The following is a 24,832-nucleotide window of genomic DNA, read 5'->3' as shown; positions in this document are numbered from 1 at the left end:
ATTCTCGCTATACACCAAGTCACTTGGCTCTGTCATATCCTCACATGGTCTCTCCTATCATTGCTATGCAGACAACATACAATTAATCTTCTCCTTTCCCCCCTTTTGATAACCAGGTGGCGAATCGCATCTCTGCATGTCTTGCAGACATATCAGTGTGGATGACGGATCACCACCTCAAGCTAAACCTCGGCAAGACGGAGCTGCTCTTCCTCCCGGGGAAGGACTGCCCTTTCCATGATCTCGCCATCACGGTTGACAACTCCATTGTGTCCTCCTCCCAGAGTGCTAAGAGCCTTGGCGTGACCCTGGACAACACCCTGTCGTTCTCTGCTAACATCAAGGCTGTGACCCGATCCTGTAGGTTCATGCTCTACAACATTCGCAGAATACGACCCTGCCTTACACAGGAAGCGGCGCAGGTCCTAATCCAGGCACTTGTCACCTCCCGTCTGGATTACTGCAACTCGCTGTTGGCGGGGCTCCCTGCCTGTGCCATTAAACCCCTACAACTCATCCAGAATGCCGCAGCCCGTCTGGTGTTCAACCTTCCCAAGTTCTCTCACATCACCCCGCTCCTCCGCACACTCCACTGGCTTTCAGTTGAAGCTCGCATCTGTTACAAGACCATGGTGCTTGCCTACGGAGCTGTGAGGGGAACGGCACCTCCGTACCTTCAGGCTCTGATCAGGCCCTACACCCAAACAAGGGCACTGCGTTCATCCACCTCTGGCCTGCTGGCCCCCCTACCTCTGCGGAAGCACAGTTCCCGCTCAGCCCAGTCAAAACTGTTCGCTGCTCTGGCACCCCAATGGTGGAACAAGCTCCCTCACGACGCCAGGACGGCGGAGTCAATCACCACCTTCCGGAGACATCTGAAACCCACCTCTTTAAGGAATACCTGGGATAGGATAAAGTAATCCTTCTAACCCCCCCCCCAAAAAAAGATATAGATGTACTATTGTAAAGTGGTTGTTCCACTGGATATCATAAGGTGAATGCACCAATTTGTAAGTCGCTCTGGATAAGAGCGTCTGCTAAATGACGTAAATGTAAAATGTAAATGTAGTGGCACCACAAATGGGAATTCATATTTACAAAACAATTTACCAAACAAAACACATTACAAAATTGCAACATTTCTGCAGACATGTCAGACCATAATAAATAGTACATTTACTTTGTATAGTGCTTTTCATGACGTTTAAAAACAAATAATAATAATGATGTACAATAAAAACAACATTAAAAATGCATCATAGGTAAACTAACAATATTGTAGACTTGGTGCTAAATACAGATTTTTCAGCTTTAGTGTGTATATTGTATAAGTTTGTATAAGTTTGCCATCTTTATGACCGGCCCTGTTAACTTCACCCCAACTTCTCTGATCCCCAGAACACAGTAACTTAACAACATAAGTGTTTTTCTGACATTTTTGGGAAATTTAAGGGAAAATAAAAAATACAGCCGTAGCAGAGCCCCAAGTCCCATGGGGACGTCCTCGAGGGCCTGGATGTTCTCCCCATCAAAGGCCAACGGGATTTCACTCTCATGGTGAAATGGATTTCTGCCGATGTGCAGTAAAGGAGTGAAGAGCTGTTAAATCTGTGTCAACAAAAGTAAGAAAAGATTAATATACATACAATTAACATAACAAATGTTCAGCTGTAGTTTTATATAAGTATGCACACCTATGTTTATGAAGAAACAGATGATTGGTGCATAGACATACCTTGTCACGGACATAAAGGCCACTCGGGTCCTCATTGAAGAGGTAGGGCAAGAGCAGGATCGCTGCTGTGGTCTCCAGTCCTAGTAAAGTAAAGCAATGATCTTACTACACTTGCTCATTTCATTACAAAATACATTAGAGAAAAGGAGGGAATAAGAGCAGATTCCTCTTCTGTATTGTCCTTCAGGGACTGTCAAAATAGCAGGATGATGTCCTCACCCCTGCCTCGCCTCTCTACCTCTGATAGTCCTTGAATTCTCTTTTGTCTATATCCATTCCATGGACTTGATTCATTTCTGAGAAGATCTGAAAAGATAATTTGCACAGATTTGTATGCAAATAGATTTCAGTTTGTATTGACTGCTATGTAGGTAAAATGTACACTTCAAATGCAGCTGTCCTACAACATATCTGTACCTTCTTCTTGATCCCAATTGCATTGTGTCCATGTTCTGTCCTATAAGAATTTCAAAGGAAGAGTAAATGTGTCAAAGAATAGTCTTACAAGCATTAATTAAAACATATATACATATATTAAATAAATATTGAAAGATAAATGGCATCGACATACAATTGAATGTAAAATAGAAGAACATATTGGAGAAAGCACTAGCCAATACAGTACTGCCATACAGTAACAGTACTGCCATACAGGCATAATATCACATTTCAAGATATCTTTGTACACAAATTGTTCAATATTTTATCAGGCTGACTTGAAAGATTATACGCAACATTTTGCTGCGTGGCAATACTGTGTTTGGATTCTGAAGGGAATTTATACAAAAGAGGTAGTCTAGACACTGTATTAATACCATTATGCATTTGAATCCCATCTACAGCTACCATCTAAGATATTAATTTCCCTCCACAAGGGGGCGGACATGTAACGTTTCCAAAATGGGATAGTATTGTACATGTAACGTTTCCAAAATGGGATAGTATTGTACATGTAACGTTTCCAAAATGGGATAGTATTGTACATGTAACGTTTCCAAAATGGGATAGTATTGTACATGCAACGTTTCCAAAATGGGATAGTATTGTACATGTAACGTTTCCAAAATGGGATAGTATTGTCCATGTAACGTTTCCAAAATGGGATAGTATTGTCATGCCCCCTTGTGAGTTAATAGTATTGCATGCTGTAGCAGGTTATATAAAGAGGAAGACCTCCATTGACGATTCAGTTCGTTGTAACATCTCGTCTGGACAGGTCACCGTCCTTAGTTAGTTAGTTAGTTAGTTAGTTAGTTAGTTAGTTAGTTAGTTAGCGAAGCTAACGTTAGCTAGTTCATTATCACAAAAGTGAGAACTGCTCTAGATTGGAAACTTACGTTAATGAGTGTAAAGCCATGTTGGCTTTATGGAAACGATATACAATATATGGGAAAGAATATAGTTGAGGAAATAATCCAAACCTAGTTGTGCCTAGTTAGGACAAAACGTTAGCTAGCTAGCTAACGGTACTGTACTGTAGCTCATACAACGCCGACGGTCAAACCCGGCTTTCTAATATTTACGTTCATTAACTATAGTAACGTTATGGAAGATATTCACAGAAAACCATCATTGTCTTCGTTATTCATTATTAGTATGTTATATTATTATAATAAATGATTTCGAGACATATTCAGAGCCAAACATCAACCCAACTTAACCTTTTTAACTGTTGTCGCATCCAAACTTGTCACCATCGTTTTCAGTTGTAATTGTGAAGTTCCCGGAAGAAGTCCAGCAACAACGGAGGTTCCTCGATGAACCCACCTTCTAACAAGTTCTTTGAAGAACCTTTTGGGGCTATTTTTCATTGACCAAGAACCCTACGGTTCTTAGGGGATCTGAGAACAACTCCAGTTGAACCCTTCATTTTTAGAGTGTAGTCGGCTCTATTTACTCTCAGATTCAAACATGATGATTAGTATCAACGATCAAGTCAGCTGCTGCTGCTCCAATACAGTATGAGGTGAGACGGTGAACTGATGTTGAACTGGGCAGTCAGCTGCTGCTGCTCCAATACAGTATGAGGTGAGACGGTAAACTGATGTTGAACTGGGCAGTCATTCATTCATTCTGTACTATGAGTCTGGTCTAACATTGTTACTGCACATTGTGGTGGAAATTATAACCAATCAGGAGAGACTTTGTCATTTCTTCAAACAATCAACCTTTATTTGATAAGAATTGCAATCATGTAGCTGGTCAGCCCTACACTCTGAGGTGGAAGGCCGAGAGCTCGATGACACAAGGAGTTCAGAAGCCTTATATAGTCAAACTATCTTGTGCATATAGAAAACACGTGATCTTGGTATGTGTACATGTGTGGAGAACGAGACACAGACTAACTGGGAATTGGTCGTCTTGTTCTGTAGCAACAGCTAGTTATTCTAGTTTTCTAGTGAGGTGTCAAAACAACAGGAAATCACTCTAGACACAGTTCCTCTGAAGTAGATCAACGGTTCCCTGAATTGGGCCAAGCAAGCGCCTTTGGCCTGTCTGCCCAGAGGGTGTGTGGTTGCACCCACACAAACATACACATAAACTTCTCAACCTTAAAGAGATCCTTCAACACATTAGAAGTCATAAACTTAAAGAGGTTAACATAGATGTTTCCCTCACAGCATTGCACAGTTATAAATCAGATCCAGCTTGAACTGTGTGATGTAGTAGGGAGTTGTAGTTTCTCTAGAGATAATTCAGACCCAGACTGAACTGTGTGGTGTAGTAGGGAGTTGTAGTTTCTCTAGAGATAAATCAGACCCAGACTGAACTGTGTGATGTAGTAGAGTTGTAGTTTCTCTAGAGATAAATCAAACCCAGGCTGAACTGTGTGATGTAGTTTCCAACAGGCCAATATTATACATAGTTTGGCGCAAAGAACGTTGTAATTAACTACAATGACCATAATCCACTGCATGCCTACTTGTCTTGTCTGTGTTTCTTTTACACCTGTGTTAAGTTCTAAATAAAGAGTAAAAACTCAGACGATGAGTAAAGCTCAAACCAAGTTTATTCACCCACTGAGTCACAGCTGCATAAGACCAAGACATATTCACACAAGCTGCTGGTATTTAACCCTTTATGCTGAGTCTCCTCCTTACTGGTATTAACCCTTTATGCTGAGTCTCCTCCTTACTGGTATTAACCCTTTATGCTGAGTCTCCTCCTTACTGGTATTAACCCTTTATGCTGAGTCTCCTCCTTACTGGTATTAACCCTTTATGCTGAGTCTCCTCCTTACTGGTATTAACCCTTTATGCTGAGTCTCCTCCTTACTGGTATTTAACCCTTTATGCTGAGTCTCCTCCTTACTGGTATTAACCCTTTATGCTGAGTTTCCTCCATACTGGTATTAACCCTTTATGCTGAGTCTCCTCCTTACTGGTATTTAACCCTTTATGCTGAGTCTCCTCCTTACTGGTATTAACCCTTTATGCTGAGTCTCCTCCTTACTGGTATTAACCCTTTATGCTGAGTCTCCTCCTTACTGGTATTAACCCTTTATGCTGAGTCTCCTCCTTACTGGTATTAACCCTTTATGCTGAGTCTCCTCCTTACTGGTATTAAACCCTTTATGCTGAGTCTCCTCCTTACTGGTATTTAACCCTTTATGCTGTAGGTCTCCTCCTTACTGGTATTTAACCCTTTATGCTGAGTCTCCTCCTTACTGGTATTTAACCCTTTATGCTGAGTCTCCTCCTTACTGGTATTTAACCCTTTATGCTGAGTCTCCTCCTTACTGGTATTTACCCTTTATGCTGAGTCTCCTCCCTACTGGTATTTAACCCTTTAGGCTGAGTCTCCTCCTTACTGGTATTAACCCTTTATGCTGAGTCCCCTCCTTACTGGTATTTAACCCTTTATGCTGAGTCTCCTCCTTACTGGTATTAACCCTTTATGCTGAGTCTCCTCCTTACTGGTATTAACCCTTTATGCTGAGTCTCCTCCTTACTGGTATTAACCCTTTATGCTGAGTCTCCTCCTTACTGGTATTAACCCTTTATGCTGAGTCTCCTCCTTACTGGTATTAACCCTTTATGCTGAGTCTCCTCCTTACTGGTATTAACCCTTTATGCTGAGTCTCCTCCTTACTGGTATTAACCCTTTATGCTGAGTCTCCTCCTTACTGGTATTAACCCTTTATGCCGAGTCTCCTCCTTACTGGTATTAACCCTTTATGCTGAGTCTCCCTCCTTACTGGTATTTAACCCTTTATGCTGAGTCTCCTCCTTACTGGTATTAACCCTTTATGCTGAGTCTCCTCCTTACTGGTATTAACCCTTTATGCTGAGTCTCCTCCTTACTGGTATTTAACCCTTTATGCTGAGTCTCCTCCTTACTGGTATTAACCCTTTATGCTGAGTCTCCTCCTTACTGGTATTAACCCTTTATCCTGAGTCTCCTGTTTACTGGTATTTAACCCTTTATGCTGAGTCTCCTCCTTACTGGTATTAACCCTTTATGCTGAGTCTCCTCCTTACTGGTATTAACCCTTTATGCTGAGTCTCCTCCTTTATGCTGAGTCTCCTCCTTACTGGTATTTAACCCTTTATGCTGAGTCTCCTCCTTACTGGTATTTAACCCTTTATGCTGAGTCTCCTCCTTACTGGTATTTAACCCTTTATGCTGAGTCTCCTCCTTACTGGTATTAACCCTTTATGCTGAGTCTCCTCCTTACTGGTATTAACCCTTTATGCTGAGTCTCCTCCTTACTGGTATTTAACCCTTTATGCTGAGTCTCCTCCTTACTGGTATTAACCCTTTATGCTGAGTCTCCTCCTTACTGGTATTAACCCTTTATGCTGAGTCTCCTCCTTACTGGTATTTAACCCTTTATGCTGAGTCTCCTCCTTACTGGTATTAACCCTTTATGCTGAGTCTCCTCCTTACGGTTATTTAACCCTTTATGCTGAGTCTCCTCCTTACTGGTATTAACCCTTTATGCTGAGTCTCCTCCTTACTGGTATTTAACCCTTTATGCTGAGTCTCCTCCTTACGGTTATTTAACCCTTTATGCTGAGTCTCCTCCTTACTGGTATTAACCCTTTATGCTGAGTCTCCTCCTTACTGGTATTAACCCTTTATGCTTAGTCTCCTCCTTACTGGTATTAACCCTTTATGCTGAGTCTCCTCCTTACTGGTATTTAACCCTTTATGCTGAGTCTCCTCCTTACTGGTATTAACCCTTTAAGCTGAGTCTCCTCCTTACTGGTATTAACCCTTTATGCTGAGTCTCCTCCTTACTGGTATTAACCCTTTATGCTGAGTCTCCTCCTTACTGGTATTTAACCCTTTATGCTGAGTCTCCTCCTTACTGGTATTAACCCTTTATGCTGAGTCTCCTCCTTTATGCTGAGTCTCCTCCTTACACCTCTGTTGCTAGGCAGAACTTTAGTGATATCAGTTCTTCCTCACTTCATCTGACCTGACCTCGGCCTAAATTCCTCACTCCTCCCCACCTCACGGCTGTCCTGTTGACTTGTTCCAGACTGTGGCCCTTCTCCTCCCCACCTCACGGCTGTCCTGTTGACTTGTACCAGACTGTGGCCCTTCTCCTCCCCACCTCACGGCTGTCCTGTTGACTTGTACCAGACTGTGGCCGCTCTCCTCCCCACCTCACGGCTGTCCTGTTGACTTGTTCCAGACTGTGGCCCTTCTCCTCCCCACCTCACAGCTGTCCTGTTGACTTGTTCCAGACTGTGGCCCTTCTCCTCCCCACCTCACGGCTGTCCTGTTGACTTGTTCCAGACTGTGGCCCTTCTCCTCCCCACCTCACGGCTGTCCTGTTGACTTGTTCCAGACTGTGGCCCTTCTCCTCCCCACCTCACGGCTGTCCTGTTGACTTGTACCAGACTGTGGCCCTTCTCCTCCCCACCTCACGGCTGTCCTGTTGATTTGTACCAGACTGTGGCCGCTCTCCTCCCCACCTCACGGCTGTCCTGTTGACTTGTACCAGATTCTGGCCCTTCTCCTCCCCACCTCACGGCTGTCCTGTTGACTTGTTCCAGACTGTGGCCCTTCTCCTCCCCACCTCACGGCTGTCCTGTTGACTTGTACCAGATTCTGGCCCTTCTCCTCCCCACCTCACGGCTGTCCTGTTGACTTGTTCCAGACTGTGGCCCTTGTCCTCCCCACCTCACGGATGTCCTGTTGACTTGTTCCAGACTGTGGCCCTTGTCCTCCCCACCTCACGGATGTCCTGTTGACTTGTACCAGATTCTGGCCCTTCTCCTTCCATAGGATCCCTGACGTCTAACAATAACACATTCTGACAGAATGTAAACGTTCTACATTCCCTTCTCTCAAGCAGTGACATGAATAAGGATATTTCATATTTTCATGTTCAGAAGTCAGAACTCATCACCTGCTATGTAAAAGAGACAGAAGAATGCACAATGGTCAATGCTATCCGGGATCCTTGGAACATCCCTACCCTAAACCCTAACCTTAACCCCCACCCTAACCATTTTAAATGTCAACTTCAACGGGCTAGGGACGTCCCAAGGATGTATCTCTACCTGAAAATACATGATCTAAGTGATTGATAGTTGGTATTCAGCAGTCATAAAGCCTAATTTACTTTAATGAACTACTAAAATAGTGATTTTGTCAGACAGCAGCTCTACACTTTATTGACTGACTGATCCATTCATCCTTCCATCGCTCCTCAGCCTTCCTCTCCTCTGAAGACCCAGTGAGGGTGGAGCTCAGTCAGAGAGCTGTTGAGGGACTGGTTAGGAAGAACACTTCTACAGCCAGAGAGGTGAGAGGTCACACATGGTTTATATGGTAGATATTTATGTTCCCTTAGCGGTTCATCACCTCAGCTAAAGGGAATATGTTCCATCATCTATGTTTATTTACATTAGTGCAAATGGTCCACTGATATTGGTGTAATTTCTCACCCCTTTTGGCTGTATGAAAGTTAATTTCCCCTCAGGCACACACATTTGTTCTTTGTTATTATGAAGGTAATTTGTGTCAAATACTTTTCCCCACTCATTCACCCCATCTCTTTACATTGCTTATACTTATTATACTTACTTATTGCCAGCAGCATACCACCCTGCATCCAACTGCTGGCTTGCTTCTGATGCTAAGCAAGGTTGGTCCTGGTCAGTCCCTGGATGGGAGACCAGATGCTGCTGGAAGTGGTATTGGAGGGCCAGTAGGAGGCACTCTTTCCTCTGGTCTAAAAAATATCCCAATGCCCCAGGGCAGTGATTGGGGACACTGCCCTGTGTAGGGTGCCGTCTTTCGGATGGGACGTTAAACGGGTGTCCTGACTCTCTGAGGTCATTAAAGATCCCATTGCACTTATTGTAAGAGTAGGGGTGTTAACCCTGGTGTCCTGGCTAAATTCCCAATCTGGCACTCATACCATCACGGCTGTCTAATCATCCCCAGCTTACAATTGGCTCATTCATCCCCCTCCTCTCCCCTGAAACTATTCCCCAGGTCGTTGCTGTAAATGAGAATGTGTTCTCAGTCAACTTACCTGGTTAAATAACGGTAAAATAAATAAAATTAAAAAATTAAAAAATTCGGTGGCCTGACTGCATCCAGACTATGTCAAAGGCACATCCTGGTAGATCTGAACCTAATGCAGTTTAGAGTGATCGGATGACAGATGTCACATTTAGGTGCCAGGTGTAACTGAGGCTGTAGATGCTCCATATCCATTACTTTGAGTGTTTTATATAATATGACTAAATGTGTTTCTGTGTTGCTGGGACAGTTAATAAATGGAACTGCAAGGCCACAGAACATGACATAAGCAGAGCTGTGGGAGACCACCTCAAGCCCCTGGTAGAGCCGGGGGTGGTGTTTACCACTCCACCACGCCTTCAGCAGGCTGGAAAAGTGATCGTTTTTCATATTAAGACCAAGAAATGTGTTGCTTTTACACATATTTGTTCATTGGTTTGGCAAGAGTCTGTTGATTGGTCAGTCATCGGGTTAATTTGTTTTACAATATGTTCAAATCAAATCAAGCTTTATTTATACAGCACATTTCAGACATGGATGCAACGCAATGGCTTCACAGGGAAAAAAACAATGAAAATAAACAGAAATATTTAGTACATTTACATTTTAGTCATTTAGCAGACGCTCTTATCCAGAGCGACTTACAGTAGTGAATGCATACATTTCATTTCATGTATTTAAAAAACTGACTTGCCTAGTTAAATAAAGATTAAAAATGATAAACTCTGCCAGCAATATACCCCACAATGACATACAAACAAGTTTTTAGAATTTTTTACAAATGTACTTAAGTATTCAGACCCTGCTATGAGACTTGAAATTGAGCTCAGATGCATCCTGATTCCATTAATCATCCCTGAGATTGTCAAGGGTGTCGTAATGATTTGACCAAAATGCAGCGGGAACGTGTATACTCATCTTCTTTAATAGTAAAAAGAAGGAAAAAACAAACAAAACACGTATACAAAAACAATGAACGACACTAACAGTCCTGTCAAGTGAACAGACACTAAACAGGAGACAACTACCCACAATTCCCATTACAAACACACCCCTATACATAGGACCTTCAATCAGAGGCAACGAGGAACAGCTGCCTCCAATTGAAGGCCAATCCCAATAAACTAAACATAGAACTAAACAACCTAGATCTAACATAGAAATACACTAACCTAGAACATAACCCAAAAACCCCGGAACACTCTAAACAAACACCCCCCTGCCACGTCCTGACCAAACTACAATAACAAAGAACCCCTTACTGGTCAGGACGTGGCAGAGATGTTTCTACAACTTGATTGGAGTCCACTTGTGGTAAATTAAATTGATTGGACATGATTTAGAAAGGAACACACCTCTCTATATAAGGTCCCACAGTTCACAGTGCATGTCAGAGCAAAAACCAAGCCATGAGGTCAAAGGAATTGTCCGTAGAGACCTGAGACAGGATTGTTTTGAGGCACAGATATGGGGAGGGGTTCCAAAAATGTCTGCAGCATTGGAGGTCCCCAAGAACACAGTGGCCTCCATCATTCTGAAATGGAAAAAGTTTGGAACCACCAAGACTCTTCCCAGAGCTGGCTGCCTGGCCAACTGAGCAATCGGGGGAGAAGTGCCTTGGTCAGGGAGGTGACCAAGAATCCGATGGTCACTCTGACAGAGCTCCAGAGTTCCTCTGTGGAGATGGGAGAACCTTCCAGAAGGACCATCATCTCTGCAGCACTCCACCAATCAGGCCTTTATGGTAGAGAAGCCAGACGGAAGCCACTCCTAAGTAAAAGGCATATGACAGTCCACTTAGAGTTTGCCAAAAGGAACCTAAAGGACTCTCAGACCATGAGAAACAAGATTCTCTGGTCTGATTAAACTAAGATTGAACTCTTTGGCCTGAATGCCAAGTGTCACGTCTGGAGGAAAATGTGCACCATCCCTACGGTGAAGCATGGTGGTGGCAGCATCATGCTGTGGGGATGTGTTTCAGCAGCAGTGCAAATTGTCCACTGATATTGGTATAACTTCTCACCCCTTGTGGCTGTATGAAAGTTAATTTCCCCTCAGACACACATTTGTTCTTTGATATAATGAAGGTCATTTGTGTAGAATGTACTTTTCCCCACCTCTTTATTTTTTCCAAGAGAAAAACTGCTGATGAACAACCACATTTCTAAATGACACCTGGTCTATTCTTCTATTCTAACTCTCAACAGTAAGTTTAGACCCCGACTGATTTAAAAACATATATATATATTATTATTTATTACAAACAACACAAGGAAGGGGTAACATTAAAGTATTAGAACATGAAGGACAAACAATACAGCATCAAGACACTATCAAACATGTATCAGTCTTTCCACAACAGAGCCATCCTTATGTGTGAGGGTGCGTGTGCATGATAGTGATATAAAATATGTCATAGTTTCCTTTTTCATGATCACAATCTAGTGAAACCCGAACCCTCCAAGATCCCCCCCACAGTTCCCCAATAGCTGTCCCTCAACCCTCCAAGATCCCCCCACAGTTCCCCAATAGCTGTTCCTCAACCCTCCAAGATCCCCCCCACAGTTCCACAATAGCTGTCCCTCAACCCTCCAAGATCCCCCCACAGTTCCCCAATAGCTGTCCCTCAACCCTCCAAGATCCCCCCCCACAGTTCCCCAATAGCTGTTCCTCAAACCTCCAAGATCCCCCCACAGTTCCCCAATAGCTGTCCCTCAACCCTCCAAGATCCCCCCACAGTTCCCCAATAGCTGTCCCTCAACCCTCCAAGATCCCCCCCACAGTTCCCCAATAGCTGTCCCTCAACCATTCGAGACCCCTCCCACAGTCCCCCCTAATAAAAAAAGACAGTTAATTCCATTCCCCACCTCCAAGAACCCCCCAATGCACCAACAACCAACAGAATGAACTAAAGAGAAAAAAGGAAAAGACAGAAGAAAACAGCAAACAATGCAAAAAAATTATAAAACAAAATAATACATTTAAAACAAAGGACATCAAGGACAACTAAAATCATAACAGCAATGCCAACTGTATATGTTTGTGTGCATGTCTGGCACTATTACATGTAAGTGTGTGTTCTTGTATGTGTTTGTTTGAATGATAGTGTGTGAATATGCATGTGTTCCAACACCTGCACGGCATCAGCCTCAGGCAAACCGGCATTAGTTGTAAAAACACTGCCACTTACTTAAACTCGAGGATTTAATCGCTGCCAAAGGTGCTTCAACCAAGTAAAGGGCCTGAATACTTATGTAAATGTGACATTTCAGGGTTTTTTTCATATACTTGATGTAGATGTATATAATGAAAGTCCACTAATGGCATTCCACACTTTATTAATATTCAGACCAAAATATGTTTCATTAGTCAATTCCTTTTAACAATCGGCACCTGTGTTTTCTCTGATATGGTGGAATAACGCTGATGGGAACATTCATGAGGTAGTGTTTTAATATTACTGATGGGAACATTCATGAGGTAGTGTTTTAGTAATACTGATGGGAACAGCCATGATGTAGTGAGTGTTTTAATAATACTGATGGGAACATTCATGATGTAGTGAGTGTTTTAATAATACTGATGGGAACATTCAGGATGTAGTGAGTGTTTTAATAATACTGATGGGAACATTCATGATGTAGTGAGTGTTTTAATAATACTGATGGGAACATTCATGATGTAGTGAGTGTTTTAATAATACTGATGGGAACATTCATGAGGTAGTGAGTGTTTTAATAATACTGATGGGAACATTCATGATGTAGTGAGTGTTTTAATAATACTGATGGGAACATTCATGAGGTAGTGAGTGTTTTAATAATACTGATGGGAACATTCATGAGGTAGTGTTTTAATATTACTGATGGGAACATTCATGATGTAGTGAATGTTTTAATAATACTGATGGGAACATTCATGAGGTAGTGAGTGTTTTAATAATACTGATGGGAACATTCATGAGGTAGTGAGTGTTTTAATAATACTGATGGGAACATTCATGAGGTAGTGAGTGTTTTAATAATACTGATGGGAACATTCATGAGGTAGTGAGTGTTTTAGTAATACTGATGGGAACATTCATGAGGTTGTGAGTGTTTTAATAATACTGATGGGAACATTCATGAGGTAGTGAGTGTTTTAATAATACTGATGGGAACATTCATGAGGTAGTGAGTGTTTTAATAATATTGATGGGAACATTCATGAGGTAGTGAGTGTTTTAATAATACTGATGGGAACATTCATGAGGTAGTGAGTGTTTTAATAATACTGATGGGAACATTCATGAGGTAGTGAGTTCTTCATGTCAACAACTTATCAATGTTCTAAGAACGTCATCACATTTTCAAACTCATTTAGTTTGATGACTAGTACACAAATTAACTCAATGTAACACAGACAAAATTCAAGATGTTTCAAGGTTAGAATGAAGAAATGCACATTCTATTCATCTATTTAATCATTTACATTTAAAAAATATATCCAAAACATTTAATGAACATCAAAGAGTTTATACTTGTATCCAAAAACATTTTATTTTAATTACAATTTTATTTGAATCACAATCAACTCATTGTCCTTGTGGTTAGTGTCCTCCCTGAGATTGGAAGGTTGGTAGTTGGTTCCCCGCCTGAGTCATACCAAAGACTTTAAAAATGGGGACCAGGTGCATCTGCTTGGCACTCAGCTTTAAGAAAATAGATTTGGGCTAAGCGTCCTGTTCACGGGGACTTGTGCATTAAGCTGTCTTATGCTACAGAAAGGTTCACACCAGGCAAGGCCAACTTACTTACTTTTATCCAGGCAAAGTTCATAAAGATGCACATTTTATGAATGTAAAAGAGGGCAAATCTTTTGAAAAACATTCTCTTATATAAACAAAAAATGTAAACACTATTTCAGTCAAAAACGTGTCAGAACACAGCCTCTCTATTCTCTCATGTGATTGCAGGTCCTCTGACTGGGAAAATGTCTCTCCACAATTAGAACAGTGGTATGTCTTCTCCTCCTGTGTATTTATATGTATTTTTCATGGTCTTTCAGGTTCCATAACGGAGTAAATCTCTTTTCTCCTATGTGTCATCCCATATGTTTTCTGGATCCCTAATCAGTTAAAAGTCTTTCCACATTGGGAGCAGTGGTAAAGTGTGTCCTCTCATGTGATGTAAGGTCCTGTGATCTACAAAATCTCTTTCCACACTGGGAGCATTGGTAGGGCTTTTCCCCTGAGTGTATTCGTTTATGCCTTTTCAGGCTTCCTAAACGGGTAAAACTCTTTCCACAGAAGGAACATTGAAAACGCTTTTCTCCTGTGTGTGTCCTCTCATGTTCTTTTAGGTTGCCTAACGTGGTCAAACCTCTAGTGTTGGTTATAGTGTTGGTTATATCACTGTGACTAGTGTTGGTTATATCACTGTGACTAGTGTTGGTTACATCACTGTGACTAGTGTTGGTTATAACACTGTGACTAGTGTTGGTTATATCACTGTGACTAGTGTTGGTTATAGTGTTGGTTATATCACTGTGACTAGTGTTGGTTATATCACTGTGACTAGTGTTGGTTATAACACTGTGACTAGTGTTGGTTATATCACTGTGACTAGTGTTGGTTATATCACTGTGACTAGTGTTGGTTATATCACTGTGACTAGTGTTGGTTATATCACTGTGACTAGTGTTGGTTATAACACTGTGACTAGTGTTGGTTATAACACTGTGACTAGTGTTGGTTACATCACTGTGACTAGTGTTGGTTATATCACTGTGACTAGTGTTGGTTATATCACTGTGACTAGTGTTTGTTATATCACTGTGACTAGTGTTGGTTACATCACTGTGACTAGTGTTGGTTATATCACTGTGACTAGTGTTGGTTATAACACTGTGACTAGTGTTGGTTATATCACTGTGACTAGTGTTGGTTATATCACTGTGACTAGTGTTGGTTATATCACTGTGACTAGTGTTGGTTATATCACTGTGACTAGTGTTGGTTATATCACTGTGACTAGTGTTGGTTATATCACTGTGACTAGTGTTGGTTATATCACTGTGACTAGTGTTGGTTATATCACTGTGACTAGTGTTGGTTATATCACTGTGACTAGTGTTGGTTATATCACTGTGACTAGTGTTGGTTATATCACTGTGACTAGTGTTGGTTATAACACTGTGACTAGTGTTGGTTATATCACTGTGACTAGTGTTGGTTATAATCACTGTGACTAGTGTTGGTTATATCACTGTGACTAGTGTTGGTATATCACTGTGACTAGTGTTGGTTATATCACTGTGACTAGTGTTGGTTATATCACTGTGACTAGTGTTGGTTATATCACTGTGACTAGTGTTGGTTATATCACTGTGACTAGTGTTGGTTATATCACTGTGACTAGTGTTGGTTATATCACTGTGACTAGTGTTGGTTATATCACTGTGACTAGTGTTGGTTATATCACTGTGACTAGTGTTGGTTATATCACTGTGACTAGTGTTTGTTTATATCACTGTGACTAGTGTTGTGATAACACTGTGCCTAGTGTTGGTTATATCACTGTGACTAGTGTTGGTTATATCACTGTGACTAGTGTTGGTTATATCACTGTGACTAGTGTTGGTTATATCACTGTGACTAGTGTTGGTTATATCACTGTGACTAGTGTTGGTTATATCACTGTGACTAGTGTTGGTTATATCACTGTGACTAGTGTTGGTTATAACACTGTGACTAGTGTTGGTTATATCACTGTGACTAGTGTTGGTTATATCACTGTGACTAGTGTTGGTTATATCACTGTGACTAGTGTTGGTTATACACTGTGACTAGTGTTGGTTATATCACTGGACTAGTGTTGGTTAATCACTGTGACTAGTGTTGGTTATATCACTGTGACTAGTGTTGGTTATATCACTGTGACTAGTGTTGGTTATAACACTGTGACTAGTGTTGGTTACATCACTGTGACTAGTGTTGGTTATATCACTGTGACTAGTGTTGGTTATATCACTGTGACTAGTGTTGGTTAAATCACTGTGACTAGTGTTGGTTATATCACTGTGACTAGTGTTGGTTATAGTGTTGGTTATATCACTGTGACTAGTGTTGGTTATATCACTGTGACTAGTGTTGGTTATATCACTGTGACTAGTGTTGGTTATATCACTGTGACTAGTGTTGGTTATATCACTGTGACTAGTGTTGGTTAAATCACTGTGACTAGTGTTGGTTATATCACTGTGACTAGTGTTGGTTACATCACTGTGACTAGTGTTGGTTATATCACTGTGACTAGTGTTGGTTATATCACTGTGACTAGTGTTGGTTATATCACTGTGACTAGTGTTGGTTATATCACTGTGACTAGTGTTGGTTATATCACTGTGACTAGTGTTGGTTATATCACTGTGACTAGTGTAGGTTATAACACTGTGACTAGTGTTGGTTATATCACTGTGACTAGTGTTGGTTATATCACTGTGACTGGTGTTGGTTATATCACTGTGACTAGTGTTGGTTATATCACTGTGACTAGTGTTGGTTATATCACTGTGACTAGTGTTGGTTATATCACTGTGACTAGTGTTGGTTATATCACTGTGACTAGTGTTGGTTATAACACTGTGACTAGTGTTGGTTATATCACTGTGACTAGTGTTGGTTATATCACTGTGACTAGTGTTGGTTATAACACTGTGACTAGTGTTGGTTATATCACTGTGACTAGTGTTGGTTATATCACTGTGACTGGTGTTGGTTATAACACTGTGACTAGTGTTGGTTACATCACTGTGACTAGTGTTGGTTATATCACTGTGACTAGTGTTGGTTATATCACTGTGACTAGTGTTGGTTATATCACTGTGACTAGTGTTGGTTATATCACTGTGACTAGTGTTGGTTATATCACTGTGACTAGTGTTGGTTATATCACTGTGATGCTCCAGGTACTGTGGAGGGAGTAGTGTTTGTTATATCACTTATATCAATATTAACCCAATATTTATATCCCAGGACAAATTAACTAGCAACAGCAAGCTAGCTAAATAGGACAAATTAGCTAGCAACAGCAAGTTAGCAAGAAGTTTGTTTTGATATTTTAACCTGCGAGTCCTGATAGGGTCTGGTGTGGGAGGACAAAATCAACATGCGCGATAGTCTGGTCAGCATGTTAGCCCGGTGCAACATGGTTCAGTCCAGAGACAGGTATTTAGAGAGTTGGGGACAGGTTTCTGCATTTACATAAAATTATGGCAGCCATGTTAGCGCCCCCATTTACAATACATGGGGAATATTTAAATGATATAACTGATGGTCTAGAATGATAACAATATTCAAATTCTAGAAGGTTGCCCAACTCTCTAAATATACTTAACAAAAATATAAACGCAACATGTAAAGTGTTGGTCCCATTTTTCATGAGCTGAAATAAAAGATTCCAGAAATGTGTGTTTCTTCTCTCAAAATGTTACGCACAAATTGTTTACCTTCCTGTTAGTGAGCATTTCCCCTTTGCCAAGATAATCCATCCACCTGACCGGTGTGGTATATCAAGAAGCTGATTAAACAGCATGATCATTACACATTTGCACATTGTGCTGGTGACAATAAAAGGTCACTAAAATGTGCAGTTTTGTCACACAACACAGTGCCACAGATGTCTCATGGTTTGAGGGAGCATGCAATTGGCATGCTGACTGCAGGAATGTCCACCAGAGATGTTGCCAGATAATGTAATATTAATTTCTCTACCATAAGCCGCTTCCAATGTAATTTTACAACATTTTGCAGTACGTCCAACCAGCCTCACAACCGCAGACCACATGTAACCACGCCAGCCCAGAACCTCCACATCCGGCTTCTTCACCTGCAGGAACGTCTGAGACCAGCCACCCGGACAGCTGATGAAACTGAGGAGTATTTCTGTCTGTAATGAAGTCCTTTTGTGGGGAAAAACTCCTTCTGATTGGCTGGGCCTTGCTGCCCAGTGGGTGGGCCAGTCTCCCAAGTGGGTAGGCCTATGTCCTCCCAGGGCCACCCAAGGCTGCGCCCCTGCCCAGTCATGTAAAATGCATAGATTAGGGCCTAATTAATGTATTTCAATGGACTGATTCCTTATATGAACTGTAACTCAGTAAAATGGTTGAAATTGTTGCGTTTATATAGTTGTTCAGTGTAGATAGTAATCATTTATTGCATTTCAATAGCACTTTTTATAACAATCTTATGTCTCAGGTTCAGCATCATTTAACTACCTCCATGTTTTGAGGATATACAGTGTTATTTTACAATTACATTGTTCACAAACAAAGGAGTAAAACAAGCTTATATTTTGGGTTCTGATGGGGTACGACAGTTGAACTAAGTTCAGTGGACATTTTTTAAGTTATATTATCCAAGATCCAATGGCGAGGCCCAGAGCCATATATTAAAACGATACATTAATTCATCAAGGGCAGTTTGTGGCCCTGCTTTTAAGACGGTACTCACTGGTGTTAATCAGATCTTCAGTCTCCTCTTCCTCATCTTCATCTCCCAAAACATCTTCCTCATCCTCTTTTCTTAAGATAGCCTCCTCTGACACTCCAATGGGTTCTTTCTCTTCTTTCACTATAACCTCCTCCTCCTCTTCTTTCAATCTTATGGCCTCCTCTTCCTCCTCTTTAATTCTGGAAGCTTCTACCTCCTCTTCTTCCACTGTGACAGCCTCTATCCCCTCTTCATCTTTCACTCTAAAAGGTTCTTCCTCTTCTTTCACTGTAACGTTATTCTCCTCTTCTTCCAATGTGATACTGATAGCCTCTTCTTCCTCCTCTTTCATTCTGAAAGCTTCTACCTCTCCTTTTACTAAAACATCCTCCTCTTCTTCGTTCACAGCAATATTCATCCCCAGAGCTTCTTTCTCCGTCCTGTAGACCTCCTCTTCTTTAGCAGAGGGGTAGTAGGTTAGTGAGCTCATGGTCAAGGATGTTAGCTAGCTAGTTAGTTAGTTGCACATTTATCTTCTGCACATCCTACCATTCCAGTGTTTAATTGCTATATTGTAATTACTTTGCCACCATGGCCTATTTATTGCCTTACCTCTCTTATCCTACCTCACTTGCACATGCTGTATATAGATTTTTCTACTGTATTATTGATTGAACTGTTCACAAAGAAAAACTTTAACTTGAGAGAGAGGAGTATCCCATAGCCAGATAGTATTCGCTATAAATTATCATTCAGTTTGTTCCCTATGACGAGGTTCTAATCTCGTTCCTGGTACTTCATAGTACAAAAACACCAACTCATCCAATGGCATATATCAATTGTCAACTCTAGATACTCCCATCTAAAGTAAAGCTCCTCTTGACCCCACTCCTGGACAAGCTCACTGAGGGGAGTGAGCCTCTAGGTCATACACTATCCCAGGATAAGTGCAACATCAGAGAGGACATACAATGGTTCCAGACACTGCCATACACCTCCCCTCAATGCCAAAGGAGGGAGTGACTTGTGCACAGACATTGTGGAGACAAGTAATTGGTTCCCCATTAATCACGCCATAGGTGGCTCAGTTGGTAGAGCATGGTGTTTGCAACGCCAGGGTTGTGGGTTCAATACCCACGGGGGACCAGTACGGAGATAAAATGTATGAAATGTAAGCATTCACTACTGTAAGTCGCTCTGGATAAGAGCGTCTGCTAAATGACTAAAATGTCAAAATGAAGACAATGTTCCATTCTGTCCTCTTCCCTTTCTGATATTCTGCATAGCACCAGGGACATATGAAAGACAAGCCTGCCCTCTCTGGGCCCCAGGTGACTGAGCCCCAGCTGAGGGAGAAGTGCAACTGCCAACACCAGAGTCCAAAGGGATACATTCTGTCGTGTCTTTGGCTATGCCGGATTAAGTGATATGACATGCTATTCTATAAAATCCTTTCTCTGTAATTAATATTACCTGATTAGCTAATCATGTAAATGTAATTAACTAGAAAGTCGGGACACCACGGAAGAGTGTTTATTGAGCCGTTATCTTACGAATAAACTCTTAAAGACTTTAATATTTTACATTGATAGCCGTCAATATTAATCCTCATTTTATTTTCAGTCTCATAATGAAAGTTGTAAATTCTTGGTTATCTTCACGAACCCTGGCTAACAAGTTGAATCAGCAATCCAAAATTGGGTTTAATGATTTATTTACTAAATACCCAACTAATCACACAGAATTACATATACACAGAATACAAATGATGTCATACAGAAAACGTCCCTGGTGGACGGAGCCGACATGGCGGCTTGTTACACAAAGAAAGGGGGTTGGGCTTGAATGAAAGAGCGGGAAGACTGAGGAACACAGAAACAGCTATGCTATCATAAATACAGAATTTTATGCATTCTAAATTACCACCCATTTGGAAAAGGAAAATGCAATAAATATTTACTCTGAGCTGCGCTTCGGTAGATTGGTCGTAGATGCTGGCCGGGTTGGACAACAGATCTTCCTGTCCTCAGAAGAATGTCAATGGTGTTAAAGTGGATACGTTGTAGTATCTTTGTCTGTGGTAGACTGGATCCGTCGTCCGTCCTTTCCTAGCCCACGTCTACAGCGGCCGCTGCTAACTCAACGGCTAGGAAGTATCACATCTGTAGTGAATAAGTTCAAAGTTCATACCATTCACAACCAAAGCTCACGTTGGCTTAGTTCTGTACTTGACATGTGTGTCCTTGTAACGCAGAGGCTGCAGACCTCACGTAGTGGAACCCACTGGTTACATTGTGTCATTGTCTTATATAGTGGCGAGGGGAGGAGGGTGTGTTTCATCGTTTATAACCCCTGTCTCTTCACAGGGGCGGGCCACTGATCAAGCAGGGCACTTTCCTTATGAAAACCCAATTCTCTCAATTGGAAGCTAAAATTACATTTAATCTCCTAACAAACTATTTAAATATCAAACATTTCAATTGCATAACAATTCCATGTGACTCTGATAACTAGAGGGTGTATACTTTCCCAGGTACAGTTTATGTCGTCCTGTCATCAGTCATAATGTCTCAGATGACAACCGAACTGACATCCATACTCATTAAGTTCCAAAGCATATTTCCAGCTGGTTTTATTACCAAAATATGGTTCCTTTGCCCCATTTGTTTGATGTTCCCAGACTCTCTATATTCAACAAAGGCTATTCAACAGTCCTTCAGTAGGGTCAGAAAGAGAGGGGAAGGGAGAAAGGTATTTATGGGGGGGTCATAAACCTTACCCACAGGCCAACGTCATGACAATTCTAATGACAAGTATCTCACATAAGCATATTATACAAATAAAAGATCTTAATTATCTATGTTACCCAACTAATTCTGATTCATCCGCCACATCTATAAATATTTTCATTATTATTCTCACAATGTCAGACAGACATTCTCAACAGATATTTCCCCATTCTACGCTTGACAAGAAGTTCCCTCAGTCCACCACGTGGCACTGTGCTTACACATGGTAACGGCTGTGCGTTTAATTTACCCTCTCTCTCTCAAGCAAACGTTCATGTCGATAAATCTCACGCTTTGCGTGGAAATTATCCCACGCATTTGGTTTTACGCACAGATTTGTATAAACGAGGCCACAGATCTGAATCACATCCGTGACCTATTGCGAGATCTGAAAACAGCAGTTGGTGGAGGGCAACTTAATAGACTAGAGTCCTGTCCAGGGGAAGAACTTGTACATCAAGCTGCCTCACACTACAGACACAGGAGATAGGCTCCTGTTACTGTGAGCTGTTCAGCCTCCGACCGCAAGGTACTACAGAGGGTAGTGCATACGGCCCAGTACATCACTGGGGCTAAGCTGCCTGCCATCCAGGACCTCTACGCCAGGTGGTGTCAGGAAGGCCCTAAAAATTGTCAAAGACCCCAGCCACCCCAGTCATAGAATGTTCTCTCTACTACCGCATGGCAAGCGGTACCAGAGCGCCAAGTCTAGGACCAAAAGGCTTCTCAAAAGTTTTTACCCCCAAGCCATAAGACTCCTGAACAAGTAATCAAATGGCTACCTGGACTATTTGCATTGTCCCGCCCCCCCAACCCCTCTTTTACGCTGCTGCTACTCTCTGTTTATCATATATGCATAGTCACTTTAACCATATCTACATGTACATACTACCTCAATCAGCCTGACTAACCGGTGTCTGTATGTAGCCTCATTACTGTTATAGCCTCGCCACTGTTATTTTTCACTGTCTTTTTACTGTTGTTTTTATTTCTTTACTTATCTATTGTTCACCTAATACCTATTTTTTACTTAAAATCGCACTGTTGGTTAGGGCCTGTAAGTAAGCATTTCACAGTAAGGTAAACTTTGATTTGATTTGTTCTGGATCATACAAGACAAGGCTCCTGTTTCTATGAGCTGTTCTGGACTCGTGCAAGGCTACTTACTTATATAATAATTTACATTTTGCAAATAATATAATGAACAACATCATAGGGTTGACATTTGCATCCAATCAATCGAATAAGAAAAAAAAACATTTTAAAATATTTTATCTGATTTTAGACATGATCATGTCGCCAGATGAAAAAACATCCACAAAAGTAAACCTGTTTTTTATGATTTCATATAAACAATATGATTTCATTTGGCAAGAACAAAAACACACATTCTCAGTCAAAAACATAAGTCAGAACACAGCCTCTCTATTCTCTCATGTGATTTCAGGTCCTCTGACTGGGAAAATGTCTTTCCACAATGAGAGCAGTGGTATGTCTTCTCCTCCTGTGGATGTACCCTCTGATGTGATTTCAGGTTCCCTGACTGAGTAAAACTCTTTCCACAGTGGGAGCATTGGTAGGGCTTTTCTCCTGTGTGCGTCCTCTCATGCTTTTTCAGGCCTTCTAACCAACTAAAACTCTTTCCACAGTGGGAACAGTCGTAGGGCTTTTCTCCTGTGTGTACTCTCTCATGTAACTTCTGGCTCCCTGAGCAGATAAAAGTCATTCCACAGTGGGAGCAGTGATAAGGCTTCTCTCCAGAGTGTATTCTCTTATGTATTTTCAGGCTCCCTAACAGACTAAAACTGTTTCCACACTGGGAACATTGGAAAGGCTTTTCTCCTGTGTGTGTCCTCTCATGCTCTTTTAGTTTTCGTAACTTAGGAAAACTCTTTCCGCAGTAGGAGCAGTGATGTCGTTTGGCTGGTTTGGGCGTCTCTGGGTCTGGTTCCCCTGAAGGACTCTTCCTGCTGTCAGAGGGAGAGTCTGGTCTCTCTCCTGCCAAAGATAAAACTGATTATTTTGTTAAACAGAGGCCTGAATGAAACCTCCACATGATAAAACTGTCTTCCTATGAGGTTTAATCTAGATTACATCCCTCAATAACCCAAGGTCAGTTTTCACAGCTGATGTCTGTATCATGTATGGTTCAGAGGTCATGTGGTCTGACAGTATAATGACTAGATGATGTCTGTATCATGTAGGGGTCAGAGGTCACGGGGTCTGACAGTATAATGACTAGATGTCTGTATCATGTAGGGGTCAGAGGTCATGGGGTCTGACAGTATAATGACTAGATGATGTCTGTATCATGTAGGGTTCAGAGGTCACGGGGTCTGACAGTATAATGACTAGATGTCTGTATCATGTAGGGTTCAGAGGTCATGGGGTCTGACAGTATAATGACTAGATGTTGTCTGTATCATGTAGGGTTCAGAGGTCATGGGGTCTGACAGTATAATGACTAGATGTCTGTATCATGTAGGGGTCAGAGGTCACGGGGTCTGACAGGAGGCATGCACAGGTCTAAAAAGGTCCTATAATGGCCCTTTTATCATGGTTTTCTCAAACATGGTTTGTGTTACAAATGTAAAAAACATATCGAACATACTTCCTCCAATGAGGTTTCTATGAGAGAATTGCCAAAACAATATATTCTGAGATACGAAAAATATTATCGGCCCACGTTGGCATGGAATCGCGCTCCAGTGTAATGCAACGTAATTTGAGTCATGATAAGAGCAAGTCCATTCTGTGAAACATTAAAGATGGGATTTTGCGTGTAAATCCATTGTTAACGTGTTGTTGGTGACCCGCTCGTTGGTGGTATACACATCTTAGTTTTATCAATTCCTACATTAAACAACATATTCAAGCATAAACATTCAGTCGAACTTCGCTTTAAAACCACGCATTTTAAGACAGTACTTACTGGTCTTAATCAGATCTCCTGTCTCCTCCTCCTCTTTCAACGTGACAGTCATCTCCCCCTCCTCCTCTTTCACTCCATAAACTGCATCCGCCTCTCCTTTTACTGTAACATCCTCCTCCTCTTTCACTCTGAACGCGTCTTCCTCTTGTTTAACTGCAGCATCATCCTCTTCTTCCTCTTCTTTAACTGAAACGTCTTTCTCTTCTTCTTTCACTGTAACAGTCTCACCCTCTACTTGTTTTTGTATTGTAACATCCTTCTCTTCCTCCTCCTCTTTCACCAGAGCTTCTTTCTCCGTCTTCTACTGTTTTAGTTATACAATATATCTACTTCCAGTTGTAGTGACAGGCCCGTTTTAGTGACAGGCCCGTTGTAGTGACAGGCCCGTTTTAGTGACAGGCCCGTTGTAGTGACAGGCC

General features: G+C 41.5%; 1 protein-coding gene across 1 annotated transcript; it reads right to left on the bottom strand.

The window, feature by feature from the left end:
* Positions 1 to 22,740: 22,740 nt before the first annotated feature.
* Positions 22,741 to 24,447, bottom strand: LOC115187810 (zinc finger protein with KRAB and SCAN domains 1-like; the record flags this gene model as incomplete). The annotated part of the gene is made up of 2 exons (XM_029746859.1): positions 22,741 to 23,479; positions 24,414 to 24,447. Coding segments are annotated over 2 exons (636 nt in total), but the record flags the coding sequence as incomplete, so codon positions are not given.
* Positions 24,448 to 24,832: the final 385 nt, after the last annotated feature.

Source organism: Salmo trutta, unplaced genomic scaffold, assembly GCF_901001165.1.
Source record: "Salmo trutta unplaced genomic scaffold, fSalTru1.1, whole genome shotgun sequence".
Classification (NCBI taxonomy): Eukaryota; Metazoa; Chordata; class Actinopteri; order Salmoniformes; family Salmonidae; genus Salmo; species Salmo trutta.
This window is presented reverse-complemented; position numbering and strand designations above follow the sequence as displayed.